The following is an 18445-nucleotide window of genomic DNA, read 5'->3' as shown; positions in this document are numbered from 1 at the left end:
TGCCATAACATTGGAGTTGGAATTCTCGCTTTCCCACTTAGCAAACTGAGCTCCTAAGCTATTTAACTGACCTTGGCCTCTATAGTCTCATCAGCGAAAAGGGACCTCTCTCTGGATAATCATCGGAAATAGAGTCATTGTACATTAAACCCATACTTCCCGTTGGCATTACGGATTAGTAGGCATAAGCTGGAATTCCAGGCCTGGAAACCCAGTTCATATCATAAGAATGTCAAAACTCAAATAAGGTGCTCTTCAAAATATTTATTAACATATAAAACTAAACAATATGAACTATGATATAAATGTTCCTTGAGGTATTTTTCTTCATGGGCTGGACTGGCCGAGGTTTCTTAGACTCTTAGTTTAATGAAGTTTGGACAGAACATGTCATCTTTTCCTGGTAAATCTTCCTAGAGCATACATAGATATTTTTCCTTATTCCAGAGACCTTTGAACTGCATTGAAAATTAGGGTCATCTGCCACAAAGAAAAAAAAAGTTCAATGATGTTCAGATGAATGCTTCTCAAAGTTTTAAAAAGCTAATTGCTGGGAAAGGGGCAGTTTCAATGATGTCTTACTCCTCCATTTTTATAAAAATCTACCTTGCTGAGCTTCTGAGAAGTTTCTAACAACATAACCGGGTTTGCAGGAGAAACTTCTAGATCCACTCACTCTGCAGGGTCAAATCAGTTATGGTGATGTTTTTTACAGTTATACAAATGCCTCAAAATACTGAGTGAGAGTTTCCTCCAAATTCCTAGTTCCAGGCTTCACTTACAATTTTCACAATATCCAAAACACGTCCAAAAATTCTTTTTTGATCCATCCTTTGTTGATTGCTTTAATTGGTCTTTAAAAATTTCACACATAAAAATATCTTAGGGATGCAATCACTTATTTGATCTGTTGGCTAAAGTTAAGTTAAGGAGATGCTTTGTGGAGATGAATTGGGGAGGAAGAAAACTACTCTAATGTCAGGATGCTGCTGCTTTAAGGATTAGGAGACAACTGAAAGCGGTACCCAAATCCAGGTGTTAGCAATATTTAAGTACCATTATTTCTTCACCTCTGGAACAGAGTGAAAACCAACGCTTCAGAACTGGCTCTTCAAGACATTAGCTCCCTAGTTAAAAGGGGATGCCTTGGATTCATGTCAAGTTAAAGGTAAGGCAATTTAATTTGTAGTCAACTGCAATGTATGATTCCTCCTACCTACCTACATAGTCAATATTTTAAAATTTTTCTTTACTAAAGTCAGTTTTCCAAAACAGTAGAGATCTGTCTCAAATAGTAACAGGCCCTTACATTTTGGTTAACTTTTCTGGAAAATTCTTCAATGCTTCCATATTAGCACTTGTAGTTTCCTCCCGATGTTATGCTAACAAGTTCTCATTCTATTATATAAAAACAAAAACTGTTTAGTGTACAGTGCTCCCAACTAATGAAATCCCTATTCTCGTGTGGCTGTCCACAGGGGTCCTAGTTCAGGCCCTTTACTCTTACCAAGTCAGTACAGTGACTTTGAAATCAGTCTAAATGTCATTCCCTGGATCTATTCTCTGCTCTACCACCACCAGCATCTTTGCAAGCTAAGTAATTGTCCTTTGAGCTATAACTCTACCTGCAGAATTCCTCCAACATAGCACTTATCACATTTTATTGTCATTTTATGTTTACATGGGTCTCCTCGATTTTATTCTGAGTACGGAGGGGCAAAGACTATTTCTTACAAGTCTTTGGTCTACCAGTTAGTACACAAAAGGCATTCAACCTAAGTATCCTGTGGTGAATATGAGCCCAACTCGATCAGCTTTTAGATGGCTTAAGAATTCTTTCCTAGAAAACCAGACTTTTTTCTACTTAATCTAATATTCTTTTTTTTTTTTTTAAAGATTTTATTTATTTGAAAGACGGAGATCACAAGTAGGCAGAGAGGCAGGCAGAGAGAGAGAGAGAGGGAAGCAGGCTTCCTGCGGAGCGAGAGCCCGATGCGGGGCTCGATCCCAGGACCCTGAGATCATGACCCGAGCCAAAGGCAGCAGCCCAAACCACTGAGCCACCCAGTCGCCCCTTAATCTAATATTCTTAAACAATATGAAAAATTTACTGCAAATATCAACTTGGAAAACACCTGATTTTTTTTTCTTTGAAGCTAGTGCACTAAAAAAATGCACCTTAGTGACTTTGAGTGACCCTAATGTACACTGATTATACTTTTTATAGTTTTGTCTTCAGTGACTACTGAAATGTTACCTACTCCAGTCTCTGCAGTATGTTTTCCTCAACCCCACCTATCAGAGTTTTTATCTCATTTACCTGTCTGCACTAATTCCTCTCACACCTCTAAAATGTGCTTTTTAACATGTCATAAGCTTCAAAGCTAAAGTAATTAAGCTTATTAGAAATGGTTATAGTGGGAAGAAAGAGACCTTAATCAACAGAAATTATGTACCCTTGATCAAAAAGCACAAGGATCTTGCGAAATCCTTTTTGGTTTTTTTTGTTTTGTTTCATTTTTTTGTGGGGGGTGGAGGAAATCCACTCTAAGCTCTAAGGCCTTTGCTGCTTACTCTGGTTCTAATCTGTATCAGAAAAAGATGTCACATAGAATTAGCACTGTTTATCACTTAAATTTGCACTCTCAGTTCTTAAAAAATCTAGCCTAGTTGAGTTACAGCCTTACTTTGAAGCTCTTGTGTGACTCAGCTTAAATTAGAAAGCTGAGTCTTTATATCCACTTAATATCTAAAGCTATTTTAAACTACATTATCTTACATTTCTAGCAGATCAAATGCATAATATGCAATGTGATACACAAATATTAAATATTTACAGTGACAAAAAGTTTGTGGTTGATGGACAAATTTTCTTCCAATTACCAAATGTAACTAATATAGCCTAAAACTCATCATTAAATAATGTTCCATATTCTATCAAAAACTGTGCCCTCTTTTAGTACTTTATATACATTATACTCTAAACGTTAAAATGTAGTGATACTAGAGACAAAATGGTAGAAAACAGGCATCACAAGGAATTAGACAATTAAGGTAAGCTCAGAGTGACTTTTAATATGCCAATCAATGTTAATAAAACACAAGTCAAACAGACAAGTGCAAACAAATTGTAAACCAAAATTAATAGGAAAACAAATAATAGACAAATTCTATGTTTTTGTTTTTTGCAATGTCTGGTTAGCCAGTATTATTAGTCAAATGGCTTATCATTGATAAAATATATTTTGTGTAAAGCTTGGAATAGTCAGAAGTCATTCTGGCATTTCAAATAGCTATATACACTATCACCAAGATTAGTTTATATACACAAATATTGAAGAGAAACTGGGCAAAACATTTAAAAACAGACTAACAATACAATCAAGTACAAAACTTGGGTAGAGGGAGGGAACATTTTAAAAAAGAGTCAGGGAAGGGCATTATCAGGAAAAATTACAAAACCAATAATAATTATACTACATTAATACAGCAATCCAAAAGGGAAAAAAAGGTGCATTACTCCAATGCACTAGCTTCAAAGTTCAAAGAAAAAAAGGCAAATAGCTGCTTGTCATCAAGAGCAGCTATGTATTTCACATAATTGTTTTCCAAAAAAGCCTATTAACAATGATTGTTTAATGCTACAATTTTACAGCAAAGACAAAACTAAAATAGCAGCAAATTCACAAGGCAATACTTCCACAGAATTATCATTCCATGGTTGATGCAATGCCTACAAAGTGCTCCCAGTTGGATATACAAGTATAATTCACAATTAAAAAAAAAAAGAAATAGAAGATTGACACACAGGTACATTGAAGGCTGAGTAGTACTGAGTCTCTTAGCATTCCCCTTCTCAAAGGGAGAATATGTTTGTAATAAAGCCCCTGCATCCCTTTTACAGGTCACTACAGGGAAAGACACCTTTTATTACAATGCAACAGCAAACTATAAGCAGCACACCACCACAGTGGTTAACCCTGGAAAGGCTGGTGTAACATCCAACAGTCACTGATATCCTACAGAAGACAGACTAGTAAGACTAGACGAAAGCCTGATATACCACTGGTCAAGATACAGCTTTCAACTGTAATTCACAAATAAAAGTTCTAAAAGGTATTTCAGTAAAACTACTGACACCGATTGAGAAAGTAATTGCAAACTGGATTCTAGCAGTGATTTCAACCTAGCTTCCTCTTGTCACAGTTTTTTGGGGGAGGTGGGAATTGAGTAGTTCAATATATGGTAAGGCTGACAGAGCGGTTCATTTTCTTTCCAATAAGTCGAGATGTTCTATTACTCTGGGTGGTGGACCTAGTGGTCATCCGATCAGTGAAGAGTGCTCTTTCCTCAGCTGCAGCTTTGGCCATCTGAGCTTTCTTGAGTTCTCTAAGAACATAAAAATAGGAAACAAGACTTTTCACCTATTGTATTAATCCTAGGAAGGATCCTAAGAGGCCAAACACAAACTATATTATCAGCTGGGAGATCTTATTAGCATGCTATGATTAGAATAATAATAATTAGTTTATTAAGATACAACTGAGGAAAAAAATTACAGTATGAAACTTTAGCTTGTGCTCAAACAACTTAAATTTATGAAATGATTTTATTTTGTGTTCTCAGAATTAAAATATCATATATACTTGGACCTAAGTAATAAAGATGTTAGTAATGACAGAGTTGTAATACAAAATAATTTCAACCAGAACTCTAATTCATATTGTGAAAATATTACATAATAGAGATGAAAGGAAACTTCTACTTCCCATTTGTATAAACTGTGATGGCTATCAAATTAGTGGCAAATAAACCTTTCATATTTCAAGTCAGTTTTTATTAGGTTAAAATCAGCAATAAAGCAAATGAATTAGAATTATCATTCCCATCAATTTTCTGAAATGTCAAAAGTCATTCAAAATATGAGACTCATGGGGCGCCTGGGTGGCTCAGTGGGTTACGCCTCTGCCTTCAGCTCAGGTCATGATCTCAGGGTTCTGGGATCAAGTCCCGCATCAGGCTCTCTGCTCAGCAGGGAGCCTGCTTCCTCCTCTCTCTCTCTCTCTCTCTCGCTCTCTGCCTGCCTCTTTGCCTACTTGTGATCTCTGTCAAATAAATAAAATCTTTAAAAAAAAAAAATATATGAGACTCATCTACTAACTTAACTGATACTCATTTAATCCCTCCATAAAAAATGAATAGAACGAATGAAGGAAACTTAATCTACGGTGAGACTTTAAGGGGGAAAAAAAAGCCTGTCTATTGTACAGGCTCACTTAGTTTTTGCTGTAAGTTAAGGATTGGGGATTAATACCACTTGCAAATACATGCTAGTCTTAAAAATTTTTTAAGTCCATAATTTCCAAGTTTAGGAACAATACCAAGTCATATGTCACAAATAATTTAAGGCAGAAATCCCCAAAATTTAACTGTATAACATACCAAACCACTACAGCCTTCACTGACAGAAAACCTAAATCATTGCTCATTAAAATTTGAAAATGAAAATGAGAAAGTTAAAACAAACATTCCATAAAACTCTCACTTACTTCTGTAAAAGTGAATTTTTGAATTTTTCAGCATTCAATTCTATTCGTAATTGTTCTGCACTTTTTCTAGAAGCAGACAGCAATACTGAGTGCTTTACCAGTGCCATTGCTGAAGGTCTTTTCTCAGGATCTGGATGAATCATAACCTTAGAAAGAGAAGTAAAAATAAGGCAAAGACATGCAATTTAACAAATATAAAACCATGTCAATAAAAAGTGCATTATATACCAAAAATGCTCACTTTTAGCAACTCTGTAAACTCTTGGGAAAGCACTTGAGGAATCCGAGGTAATCTACCCTGTCTGATTTCATGCCATTGGTCTCCATTTCTGGGAAGAGGTTCAGCTCCAGCAGCACATACCACTGTGAGGGCAAGGGCAAAAATATCCGCTTTTGGTAGATGAGTATAATTCTGTAAAATTATTAAAAAAAAAAAAATTTTAAGGGAATATAAAAATGGCCAAAATAAAGTAGAATTACACTTCAGGGATGACTTAGGTGAGAAATAAGACTAAATTAAAATATCCAGTGCCACATTTAACCTTTAAAACCTATTCAGAGAAGAAGTTAAATTTGAGGAGATTTTTAATATCACAAATACATACACAATCAGGGAGACGAGTAAAAGTAAATGCCTTCTCTCTTTCAATAGTCCAATTCATCTCTCAGAATAAACTCCTATCCTGGGGCACTCATATATGAATACAGGAGACATACATACATTGACAAGTTACAAATACATATATAATTATGAAAAACAAAGGGATCATGCAATTTATTTGTTCTGCTTGTTCTACTTTCATTCTAAACTCTTATCAAGAAATATTTTGTCATACTTTTTTTTAGGTCACACTTTTTCAAACAGTACTATTAACTATATGCTATAATTTATTTAACCATTTCTCTATTGCTAAACATTTACATTGTTCTCAATTTATTTGTATATGAACATTTCTGTGGATAAGACTCCTAGAAAGGAAATTCTGGGTAAAAGGGTACAGCATTTTAAAATGTTGATAGATACAAATACTTTGATCTCCTAAAAGGCTATGCCATTTTACAGTTGCACCAGTAGTGTATGTGAACTTCTTTTATAACTCCATCATTGTTGAACACTATAAATCTTTGCCTTTACTGAATTTTGCTAGATTAAATATCCCTGGCTGATGGTTTAGGCTTTCTTTAAGATTTTACTAGTTATTAAAGCTTAAAATTTTAATATGTCTGCATTATTATAAAACAAATAGCATTATTAAAGAAAAAAACTACCTCTTGCAAAACTTCATTTGCAAGAAACCGGCTATCACCCTCTTCAACTTGTGGACTAGAGATCCTTGTTACGTGTCCAAGATCACCTATAAGTATTGAAAAAAATAGAGTCAAGAGTTAAATAGGCTCTTTCTTTATTTTAAGGCAATAATCTGGTTATCTTTCTTTCTTACCTATTTTAAACATAACTTTGTTGGAAGCCCAGTCATCTTCATCTCCTTCTTCAGAGGAAGCATTGGGGATTGAGGTTCGAGATATGAAAATATTACCTGTCAAACAGTTATTTATGTCAGCTGCACTAACAATTAATAGTGTAACCAAAACTCTTAAACAAGGCCATACATCAGAATCATCCCAAAAGCTTTCAAACATATAGATTTTCATATGTTCTACCCTAAAGCCCAATGAGAATAAGAATCTCAGGGGAGAGGAAATGGGTTGATTTTCTAAGGAACATATTTTCTGGCCTAGTACTGATCTTTGAACACCTGGAAACCACTTCCTTAGACTCTAATCTATACATTGATCTTTAGTTTTAACTACATAGAAACAATACAAAAAAGGCAATAACGTAGTAATCGGTGGTGCTTCCAAATCATAAATTTTAACCTAATGCTAGGGGCTGGTATGAAAAATACAAGTAATATAACTTGAGTTTGGCTGTATCTACATCCCAATGTGGCTCTGTGGTTCCTCTACTATACATATACTTTTCTTCTTCAAATTCAGGTAAGTTCATGATTAACATTAAGTTTCAGTCACAGATTTCATTTTAATAGTTTTACCAATGTAAATAAATAAGTAATGTAAATGTAAAGTAAATGTAAAATGTAAATAAACTACTGAGTTTATAAATGTTACACTCACTTAAGTCATCTTTCAATTTCACTTTATTTATGGAATTACTTATTTTTCAATGGTATTTATAAATTTGAAATTTTAAAACTCCACATCTTAATATTTTCAACTTTTGTACTTATAAGGATCTACTATGTTTGTCTGACACTTAAAACAAGGTATGAGTGAGTATAGGCAAACCTTACTAATTTCTATTTACTGCCATCAATTCAAATATTATTTTTTCCCCATTGGAAAAATAAAAATTTTAGTGAGTTATTAACATACAGATAAATTCTTCATGTAATTGTGTAAAATGATTTAAATTCTCATGAATCACACATTTCCGTAGACAAAAACAAAACAAAAAAACCTTCATTAAGTTCAACTTAGAAATACCTAGCCTAGGGGCACCTGGGTGGCTCAGTGGGTTAAGCTGCTGCCTTCTGCTTAAGTCATGATCTCAGGGTCCTGGGACGAGTCCTGCATTGGGCTCTCTGCTCAGCAGGGAGCCTGCTTCCCTCTTTCTCTCTCTCTCTGCCTGCCTCTGTCTACTTGTGATCTCTGTCAAATAAATAAATAAAATGTTAAAAAAAAAATACCTAGCCTAAAATTCATACTTGAATTCATCAATCTGTTAGTTTTAACTTCCAATTTATAGGAAACATAGGGGAAAAAGGAGTAAGATAAATGATGCAAGGGAGCAACCAATCAAATCCAGAAAAAAGGATATCTTATATGACAAAGTCCATATCAGTATTATTTTTTTAAGGCAGAGGAAGGGCAAAACCTGAAGGGCGGGGGAGGGGGGCGGGAAATAGAAGCAGATGGAATGCATGGTCCTGAAAACGGATACTAGTTTGGACAAGTAAACAAAAAAGACTTGGGTCACCTGGAAAAAATTTTAATATGATCTAGCTATTAGAAAAGATGAAAATTTACTGAAACAAAAAGGTAGAGTTGACTTACAACTTTTAAAAGTACACATTATGAGGTTATTTTAATAAAATGAGAGGGATGTGCACGCTGTTATAGCTGCATTCACTTGCACCCTTTTTAAATGCAAGATAACCATACTGCATATGCCATTTGTTTTCTGAATAATGCAGTAACACTTTCATGGTATACTGGCTAGAAATATCACCATGTTTACATAGCACTTAAGTTTCCAAAAATATGTTCAAATATCTCATTTTATTCTAACAAACCTGTTAGCAGCACCAGCACTATTTTTTAACTATAGTTCTATAACCTTGAAGAGAGGGACTTTAAACAATAGTTCTATAATCTAGAAGAGAGGGACTTTAAACAATAGGACTTTAAACACTAGGAAGTCTTCTTAGTCTTCCCATCAGAGTCCCACTTCATGACTACAGGGTTTCCATAAGATATAGCAAATTTTTCCAACTTTTATTAAAAATGAATTGCCTCAAATACTTTGGAATAACAGGAGAAGAAGTGAAAGGAAATCATAAAACAGTATGTGGCTCAAAGGTCTTTTAAAACAACAACAAAAAAACGTAGTAAGATGTATATGTTTTCATATTGTTTTAATGAAATAATTTATTCTCTATAACACTAAAGAACACAGGTCAGAGAATTTGTAATACTTACTAGGCTTTATATCCATATGAACCAAAGACATTGAATGAATATACCTCAAGCCCCGGCCAACTTGCAAAAGGAGATCCTTCAACTCTGCTTCTGTAAAGTAACTCATGCTTCTATAGTTTTCACTTATGGCATCAGCTAAACTTCCACCTAACAAACACAGGAAAAATTAGCAATTTCCTCTTCATGAGATCTTACTTCTCTTCCCTCCATCTTTATTGAGTGGCCACAAACTCAAGAAAAAAAGTAGCATTTTATATAACCTATTCTTTTTCCTGCTTATGAAATCTAAATTTTATTTATTCTTTCAATAAGTAATATATTCACATGGGTACAAAATAAAATGTAAAGTTTTTTTCATCCATATACCCCAGCGTCCTACCTGGTTCTTTTTCCCAGAATAAACCAATGTTATTGGTTTCTTATATATTTTTCTCAACTCCTTTTCACACAAATGACAACATATTTTCATTATCTTGAAGATCATTCTTTACTAACATACAAAGGATACCCTATTCTCTCTTGTGTCTCTACAGGATTTCATAGTGTAAATGAATGGCAATGTATCAGCTGGTCTCCTAATTGATGAATATTTTAAAGTAATTTCCAAGCTTTTACTACTATATACTATAGTCTAAGGAATAACTTTGTACATTGGTCATTTCACACACACATTTAACAACATTATCTTATAGAAAAAAATTGCTGGTTTAAAGGGTATATATGGGGTGCCTGGGTGGCACTTGGTTGAACATCTGACTCTTGGTTTTGGCTCAGGTCATGATCTTAGGGTCGTGGGATCAAGCTCTCCCTCGAGCTAGCTGCTTATCCCTCTCTGTTCCTCTCCGTACCCAACCCTCATGCTCATGCACATACTCTAATAAATAAATAAAATCTTTTTTAAAAATTAAAGGATATGCTTAGTCACAAAACAATGGTAATATGTGGCTCAAGTATGTGTGTGAAATACTATCTTATATATAGAATATGTTTTTATAGCTGAGAGGGACGTTTCTCTGTTTATCCTGCTACAAAAAAGGGTTGGTATTCACACCAGCCTTGCCAAAACTACAGGGCCTGTGAAAATTCACATAAAAAAAGTAACAACGTATTCGGTTTCTGATTTCAAAATGGCCAGTACTTAAACTTTGCTAACATGTGCCTTATGTGAATTTGAGGCTTTGGAAGACAAATATGGGGCAATTTTACTTATACTTACACACACACACACACAGTTCCCATAGAGAAGCCCGTACCAATTTACACTCCCATCATTAACGTATGAGAAAAACGGTTTTCCCCACACCCTTGACAACAGTCTATAAATTTTATAGGTAAAAAACAGTATTTTAATAGTTTTAACTTATACTACTATTATTATGAATGAGAATAAAACCTGCTTTTGTAGGATAGGTCAAACCAACCAGTTCATTAGTTTATACTTTAAAAAAGCTTTTAAGTTTATACTCTTAAGTTTTATTAAAAACATTTTTAAGTTTATAATTTATCTTAGGAAAAGAGGAGTTACGTAAAACAAAACAAAAATCAAAAACCAAAACAAACCACTTCTGTCTAAAGCTTAGTTAGGAATAATGAAATCAGAACCAGGGTAATAAAATCAGGAAGGTATATTAGTATACCAGGAAAGATTAGCCAGGAATACAATTTGAGTAAGACTAGGTAGCAAAATGTCCAATGTATTTTAAAAATAAAAATAAATCAGACACCTCAGTATTTTAGACTTAAGTATGTTCTCTATACTCATAACAAATATTGAGCTGCAGGAAAAAGGGCTCTAGAAGGGAGGTCTATAAAAGGGCTTGAAGTCCTAGTCTAAGTTTAATAAGCATTTTAGTGTATCTACCAGCTATAGCTAGGTCAGTTCCTTCTATTTCACTGCTGAAAGGCAAAGAGAAGTAAGAAGAGCAAGACACTCATCTGATATTTCACATTCTCTTCCCCTACCCATCAACATTTTCCCACACTTGTTTACGGGGTAAAAATTTCAGTCTATCACCAAACCAAGACAAAAGGCTTAAAATGTAAATGACTGTTTGAGATAATAAGGAAACTTAGTAACGATAAAGGACATCAGTTAATCACCATGTATAAGTGAAATAATACAATGATTTCCCGTAGAACTGTGGAAAACGATCTGAAGATCAGGCCTATTATTAGGACAGTCAAAGCTTTATGTGGAGAGAACAATGATGGCAGAAGGAAATAGAAGAGTTTAGGAATGTATATAGGTAGCTTCATTTCCTTTCATCTAAACAGAAAAGACAACTAACCTAAGAGGCAACCCTTTTCACACAGGTCATTTTTAAAGATCTGTGTATTCTTTAAGTGTTTTATACTGTTCCAAATTAATAAACTGTTACAAAATATTATTTTATAATCTAACTGTATTACAAGACAGGGTTTTGTTTTATTTTGTTTTTTAGGACAAGGTCTTTATAATCTGAGAGGGCAGGACATCAACTCACCCCTCCCTATCCCCTCAGGCCCAAAGTTTTTCAAAATCATCTGAATTATATAACCACATTATTTGGTGGATTGTTACAAATGTGTGATCCCTGGATTTCTACTGAAATACTTGTTAAGAGGACCAACTACATCAACAAAGTGAAAGGGAGAAAGAAACCAGAAGATGGCATCTAGCAAACATCTAGTGGAAAAGACATGGTCAAACTGCCCTATATTAAGTGCAGTAACTGAAAACTGAAGGTTAAGAAACAGATTGGTCCACAAGGTCATGATAGCTACATAAATATTCTGATGATATGAATAGAAACATTTCAAGAGATGTGTGAAACAAATTAGCGCCAATGCTATATACTTAGCACTTCGTTATTTCAAGTACAGAGAATTAATATAATGACAACTCAACAAAAAGCTAGGTGTGAGAAATGGATCTTTTACTTCCATTTTGTTCAATGTTTTTAAACACTGAAAACCTGAATCCACTACCTACATCACTTATTTATTAACAAGCTATGAGAAGGCTGGTCTTGTTGAAGGAAAAAATAACGAGAATAATAAAAAAAAAAAGAAACAAACCTTTGCTTTCACCTCCCAACTGCTCACTAAATTCCAAATTCTCTAATATTCACAGAAGATATAGAGAAATGGAAACCCAGCATATATAAAGATTTACCTATTTAATAATAGGTATTTACAAGAATCAGAATTGAGACTAGGGTTTTGATAAAGATTTAATTAAGAAGGGGGGAACAAAGTTGGTCCTTGAGGGACTTTTTGAAAATTGAAAGCTCTCCAGAGGTCCAAAGTTGACCCTCAACAGAAGCTTTTTTTCTTGTTTTGGGGGCGAAATGAGGGAGAGAGGCACAGCTAGAGAACAAAAGGCATAACTTAACAGAAAATTGTGAGAGGATTCTAATGGTAAACTAGGTTGGAAAAAATGGGAATGGGGGGCAAGATTATAGAATACTTTAACAAATGGCTGAAGTTGGAACAATGGAGAGTTACAGTCACTTTATGATTAACCAGCATCAGTTTTAACTTCATTTCATAAAATGAAATGGAAAGGGAAGGCTAAAATGAATTGAACCTATATTATGTACTACCATACCCTACGTACACTATGCTACATGCTAGGGATGCCAAAATTATGTATGGCAAGACCACTGTCCTCTCAAGATCAGTTTGACTAACAGGCACACTACCATGCACAATTCTACTACTGAAGTAACCGGGACAAGGTTTTCAATCTTTTCTTAATATCCAGGTAAGCAATGAACTTCACTGAAACTCAGGTTAGGCTTCTTCAATTTATAAAAAAGATAGGCTCTCTTTGAATTTATAAGAGATAAAAGAGGCATAGAATTAGAGCGGGATTTCAAATAAAAACGATTTCCTCAGTGTTCATTTTTTTGAGCTCACAAATCTGTAACAGAACCAACATATTACTCACCATTACAATATTCATTCTGTATAAGCATATGATCATCTTCTGCCCATGCAGAGAAATATCGAACTACATGAGAATGTTGTCCAAGCACTGCATGAGCATATACTTCCCTCAAAGCGTTCTGCCTAGGAGAAATTTGAGATTGATAGAATGGTAAATCATTTTTGTTCAAGCCTAAACTGAACAAATTTATCTGACTTCATAAGAGAAACTTAACTTCTGTCATCTATCATTATGCTGAAGGATAACTTGCTTAAGAGAGAGGGGGTGAGAACCTCTGTACCAGATTTTTCTAAAGGATTCCATTAAAGAAGAATGTTACAAATAAGGAACCTTGCTGGCCCTAGAACTTGGGAAAAATGAAACTCCATTTTACCCTGAATTCATGGATGCTATCAGAACAAAGAAATTTAAGTTAGGTTTCAAGGGGCGGTTGGGTGGCTCAGTGGGTTGGAGCCTCTGCCTTCGGCTCAGGTCATGATCCCAGGGTCCTGGCAAGGGGCTCTCTGCTCAGCAGGGAGCCTGCTTCCCTCTCTCTCTCTCTTTCTCTGCCTGCCTCTCTGCCTACTTGTGATCTCTGTCTGTCAAATAAATAAAGTCTTTAAAAAAAAAAGTTAGGTTTCAAAATCAGACTACTCATATAATTCTCCCAAGTCCAATAAGAATTAATGGCAAAAAATGAAAAGGACATGATTAAATTATTATAGCTTCTCAAAAGTGAAAGAATCTTAGTGCTTGATTATGTAAAACCTTAAGGTTTGTTAACACCATAGGGAATAAAAAAGCAAAAGACAAAATTTTTAATACATACTCATCAACAGAGCCAGCCAATGGCTTTTTTGATCGTTTAATGGCATAAATGCATCCATCCAGCCTCTTCACACACTTAAACACTGAACCAAATTCTCCAGAGCCAATTTTCTCTAGCTCATGAAATTCTGTTGTATACCGAGACTTCATATTGCTTTCAGTAATTGTAATTCTCTGTAATAAAAAAGCGTATCCATATACGTAATAAAAAATATAAAAATGATTTTTTGCTATGATGATAGCACTGTATGTGAAACTTAAAAGTCATTATATCTTATGTTTTAATGGATATTTAAAATGTATATATGGAAACTTGTTAAGAAGTAGAAAATGAAATCTCAGAAACAATAAAAAGAAAATGAAAAGATATTTACTTTAGCAGGTCTTGTTTCATCTTCAAACTCATAATCACTGGCTTCCATGTCTTCTCCACAAGAACTGAAAAATATTATGTATTTTTCCATCAAGAGATCTAACAGACACATCAACTAGAAATCCAAAACTTAATCTGATAGGTGTACGGTGAAATTATATTTTAATGAATAGAAACAGACAAGAAAGAGCGTCTGGGTGGCTCAGTCAGTTAAGCAAGCCTTCAGCTTGGGTCATGATCCCAGGGTTCTGGGACTGAGTCCTGTGTCCAGCTCCCTGCTCAGCGGGGAGTCTGCTTCTCCTTCTGCCCCTCTCCACAGCCTGTGTTTATGCGCATGCTCTCTCTCTCCCCCAAATAAATAAAATCTTAAATAAAAAAAGATAAGCACTTAATTTTATAATCACAAGATATGGCTCAGCTGATGAAAATGCTGTCCCTGCTGAAATATACTTATTAACTACAAGCCAACACCACTACACATATCAAAATTAAACTCTCTCTGCCTGCCTCATTTTTGACACCAGCAGATTTTCTACAAGCTATCTAGGCTTTTTATTCCTTCCTTTTTCACACCACTACTTTTCCACAGCTGATTACTTTCCACCTACCTCTCCTGGAAAGTGGGTGCTAGCAACAGAAAAATTTCAGAGCACAAACTTCCATGTAATTCAGATGAAACTGAATTTTGATAAGTACCACAAACCAGTCGTGAGTGGTTGGGGACCACACTGTGGAATACTAAATAACTTACTCATTCCAATGTGTTCGCTTTCTTCTACGACATTGTCCTGAAGAATGAAGTAACACAGAATCTGGGGTAAAAGGATTAATATTCACTTGAGGAGTCTGTCGCATGTCAAATTCCCTTTTTCCTGATTTTTCTGTATCCATGAATAGAGAACCACCTCGGAGTTTAACAGAGCTGGAATCGATTCCTCGTGCTTTGGAGAGCAAACTCTAGGACAGGAAAAATGAAATTTTTAGTTTCCAAGTCCTACAGACAGCCTTCTCAACCCAACCTTCAAGCCTTTCACAGGTCTGATAGTGTAGATCAAAGCAACACACAAGCCTCTGTCACATCTCCAGCAAAACAAACTGTGGATAACTACAGCAGTCTGAAACCTTTCTAAACCACCTTTCTAAACCACCTTTCTAAACCACCCTTTCTAAAACAGATAGCCACATAAAATAGGTCTCTGACCCTAAAAACAGTAGAAATGCAGACTGAAATTAAGTTTATTCTAGAGTCCAGGAGTTAACAAAAACTTTCATTCCATCTAAAAATAGAAAGCAGTCAGGGAGCACCATAAAAGCTCCCTTCCCCCCCATCCAAATAGGGCTCTGAAAACCACCTCCGGCGGACTCCTCCCCTCACTTCCAGAGGGATCATGTTTGGGGCAAGTTCCTAATAAACAGTAACGCTCCAAAAACACACTTCTTCGTTAAGTTTACGACCCACGGTACTGAAAGGGACTCAAAAAGGTACATTTTCCATATGAGTCTTATAAACGCGATACTTGTCTCAATTTCGTGATGGGTCCGCTTTTAAAATCTGCCGCTACATCTAAAGTTTCAGAAGTACTAATCTGCATACTCACTTGCTACTCAACAAACAGGTCCTCCTTCATTGTGATATATTATCAGCAATATGAGAGCACAAGGGTCCAAGAAACTCCACCGATGCTGGCTTTTAACAGCTGGATGTCCCTAATCGTTACAGTTAGGGGGACCACACATGGGCACTGCAAACCCAAGGGTGTAAACAAACGCTCACCCAATAAATACCATGTACGGACAGTAGCTTAAATGCTACTCTGGGTTAAGGAGTCTTTTAAGACTGGAAATGCTTGGAAGGCCAGCCTTTTCTCCGGAGTCGAAGCGCAGCCCCCCTCCATACCTCAAACTTAACCCCTTAAGGTCATGACACGAAACAATAAGCGCATGAAATTTTTTAACCGAACTCCTACGTGCGCCGCCCAAATTACAGGGCCCACCACTGCGTTTAAAAGGCACCATATGGCTGCGGCGCTCAGGAGTGTCAGGTGGCCGGGCCAGCAGCACTCCAACATCCTTCCAAACCACGTTATCAGGGCCACACTCCGGGCTGACACTGTCGGAAAGGCCCCCACTCGACGGGCGTGAAATCATCAGCCACCTGGACGGCGCCGATCAACCCCTTTGAAAGATGAAGAAGTTCCAGAAGAGGCCCATTGTTCAGTTACATAATCTTAACGGACAACTTCTGGGCAGGGCCAAAAAGAGGGGCTGCCAACTTTTTGTTGCGGCTCAGGGGAACGAGTGGGGGTGCGGCCGGGCGGTTATGTAACCGAACCCGGGCAGCGCCGCGCTCAGCTCCCGGCGCCGCGGCCTTTTTAAAAGGCTGGGCGGGCGCGGACTCCGGGGGCTCGGGGCGCCCGGGGCCCCGCGTCCTCTCACCTTGGGCGTGTGCGGCGTGTCGAAGAGCCGCAGCTTGCGGAAGGTCTTGTGCGGCGGGGTGCCTGGGTGGTCCGGCAGAGGCGAGCAGGGGCCGCCGCTAGCCCGGCGCGCCCCGCAGCGGCGCGGGGACGCGTCCCCCGCGCCGCCGCAGCACACCGGCGAGAACGAGCTGCCCAGGAAGTAGGCGGCTGCCGGCGACTTGACCGGCGACGAGGAGCCGAAACCCTCCTCCTCCCACGAGTCGCCCTCCGCCCCGCCGCCTGGCGCGTCCGCGCCCGGACAGGCGCCCCGCAGCAACATGTCCTCCTCCAGCTCCCCGGGGCTGCCGGGGGCCAGGCCGGGCGAGCGGCGGCGCTCGGGCCCGGGCTCTGTGGGGCTACGAGCGGGCGGCAGCGGCGAGTCGGGCTCTTGAAAGGCTGAATCCTCCCCGGTGCTGTGGCCGCTGCCCTCCTCCTCTTCCTCCTCTTCCTCCTCCTCACAGTCGCTACAGGGCGAGAAGATCAGCTTCTGCCTCAAAGTGCAGGTAGCCCCTGGGCGGCGGGGCGGCGGCGGCTGCTGCCGGCTCAGGAAGCTCATCGCGCCCCTGGGACCGGGGCCGAGGACCGGAGAGCCGGAGCCGGAGGAGTCCAGGACGCGGACAGCCCAGGGGGCGGGTCCGCCACGTGCGACTGGGCGCGCCTGGTCGCCGCGGCGGCGGACCTGCGCGGTGGTGGGCTGCGGCTTCGGGGCGCTCGGGGCTGCCGCCGGCGGTGGTGGTAGCGGCGGCGGCGGCGGCGTGGACTGTCCAGCAGAGGCGGGGCGGCCTGAGCACCGAGGCTGGGGTCTCCGCAGGTCCAGCCGCAGGTTCGGGCTCCGCTGCTTCCCGCGACCGTTAACCACGTGAGTGCCCGACGGACCAATCCCCGCCCAGCCCTGGGTTTGAAAAAAAAGGAGGGCGCGACGTAGCCCGCGGGGGAGGGATCAACTACGCGATTTTGGCGCGAACCCGCTGGTTCCGCCTCCCCCCACTCCTCCTTCAGGCGGGCCTGGCCGCGGGCCTATGAGGAAGCCGGACTTCTGGGAGCGGTGCCGGGAGCCGCCCGGTCGGGGCCGGGCGGGAGAGCCGAGGCAGCTCTCTGGGAGGGGCTAAGGGTGCCCGCCCAGCCGAACGCCAGCCTGGAGGCGACCTGCCCGCGCTCCCTCAGGCGCTCGGGATCTGAGGTGGGGGGTGGGGAACATTTCTGGTCCCGGCGGGGTCGGAGCGTTCGCGGAACCACCGTGGCCCTTGGGCTCAGCCCAGGGAGTCCGGCCTCGGGGTCCTGCGTCCCTTTGGTGCAGGCCTGGGGCGTTGTGGGCGTTGCTGTGGCAGTCACGTTCCCCCGTAGAGTTTTGAGCCAGAAATGGTGACTGGGGCCTCGGGAGCTTTGCGAACTGAGCGGGTTGCTTAGCGTGGGCACCGTAATCAACAAGGAAGCCAGCATACGAGAACTTGCGGCGGAGGCACCGGCTGTGGGGAAGGCCTCAGTTCCCCCCCCCCGCCCATGGTTGTTAGGGTCGGGTGTGTCCTCTGCGAGGTGAGCTTCCCCTAGGTCGTAGCCCCCTTTGCAGTCTCCCCCCCCCCCCGCCCCAACACACACACTTGTCCAGAGT

The 18445-nt window shown here is 39.2% G+C and overlaps 1 protein-coding gene and 1 long non-coding RNA gene across 5 annotated transcripts in view; one reads left to right on the top strand and one right to left on the bottom strand.

Moving 5' to 3' along the window:
• Positions 1–254: 254 nt before the first annotated feature.
• WEE1 (WEE1 G2 checkpoint kinase) lies at positions 255–18437 on the bottom strand. 4 transcript variants are annotated; one of them, XR_014298753.1, is made up of 13 exons: positions 16817–18435; positions 15132–15337; positions 14382–14445; positions 14009–14181; positions 13201–13322; positions 9270–9416; positions 6992–7087; positions 6819–6904; positions 5791–5961; positions 5550–5695; positions 4301–4389; positions 1310–1398; positions 412–480 (listed from the first exon to the last, which is right to left on the bottom strand). XR_014298753.1 is itself a non-coding variant. In XM_082683095.1 (12 exons), the coding sequence occupies exons 1-12, from the start codon at positions 17390–17392 to the stop codon at positions 362–364; spliced, it is 1995 nt and encodes a 664-aa protein (XP_082539221.1). In that variant the 5' UTR covers positions 17393–18437; the 3' UTR covers positions 255–361. The 4 variants fall into 4 exon arrangements, 3 of the variants coding, with proteins under 3 accessions (XP_082539221.1, XP_082539223.1, XP_082539222.1); XM_082683095.1 differs by lacking the exon at positions 1310–1398 and having other exon boundaries at positions 255–480; positions 16817–18437; XM_082683097.1 differs by lacking the exon at positions 412–480 and having other exon boundaries at positions 487–1398.
• LOC309840741 overlaps positions 17575–18445 on the top strand; it is a 15999-nt gene continuing 15128 nt past the window's right edge. The window contains exon 1 of the long non-coding RNA XR_014298768.1: positions 17575–17695. This is a non-coding gene — a long non-coding RNA (uncharacterized lncRNA). The remainder of the gene's footprint in view (positions 17696–18445) is intronic.

The sequence above is a fragment of the Mustela nivalis genome (genome assembly GCF_964662115.1).
Source record: "Mustela nivalis genome assembly, chromosome: 9".
Lineage (NCBI taxonomy): Eukaryota > Metazoa > Chordata > Mammalia > Carnivora > Mustelidae > Mustela > Mustela nivalis.
This window is presented reverse-complemented; position numbering and strand designations above follow the sequence as displayed.

Bases quoted from the DNA above. Each gene is read 5' to 3' on its own strand.
- WEE1 (XM_082683095.1), bottom strand. From the start codon at position 17,392: ATGAGCTTCCTGAGCCGGCAGCAGCCGCCGCCGCCCCGCCGCCCAGGG. The intron at 9,417-13,200 runs GTGAGTAATATG...TGTGTTTGTTAG, and splicing joins ACAGAATGAATATTGTAATG to GTGGAAGTTTAGCTGATGCC. The intron at 5,962-6,818 runs GTAGTTTTTTTC...ATAATTTTACAG, and splicing joins CAAATGAAGTTTTGCAAGAG to AATTATACTCATCTACCAAA.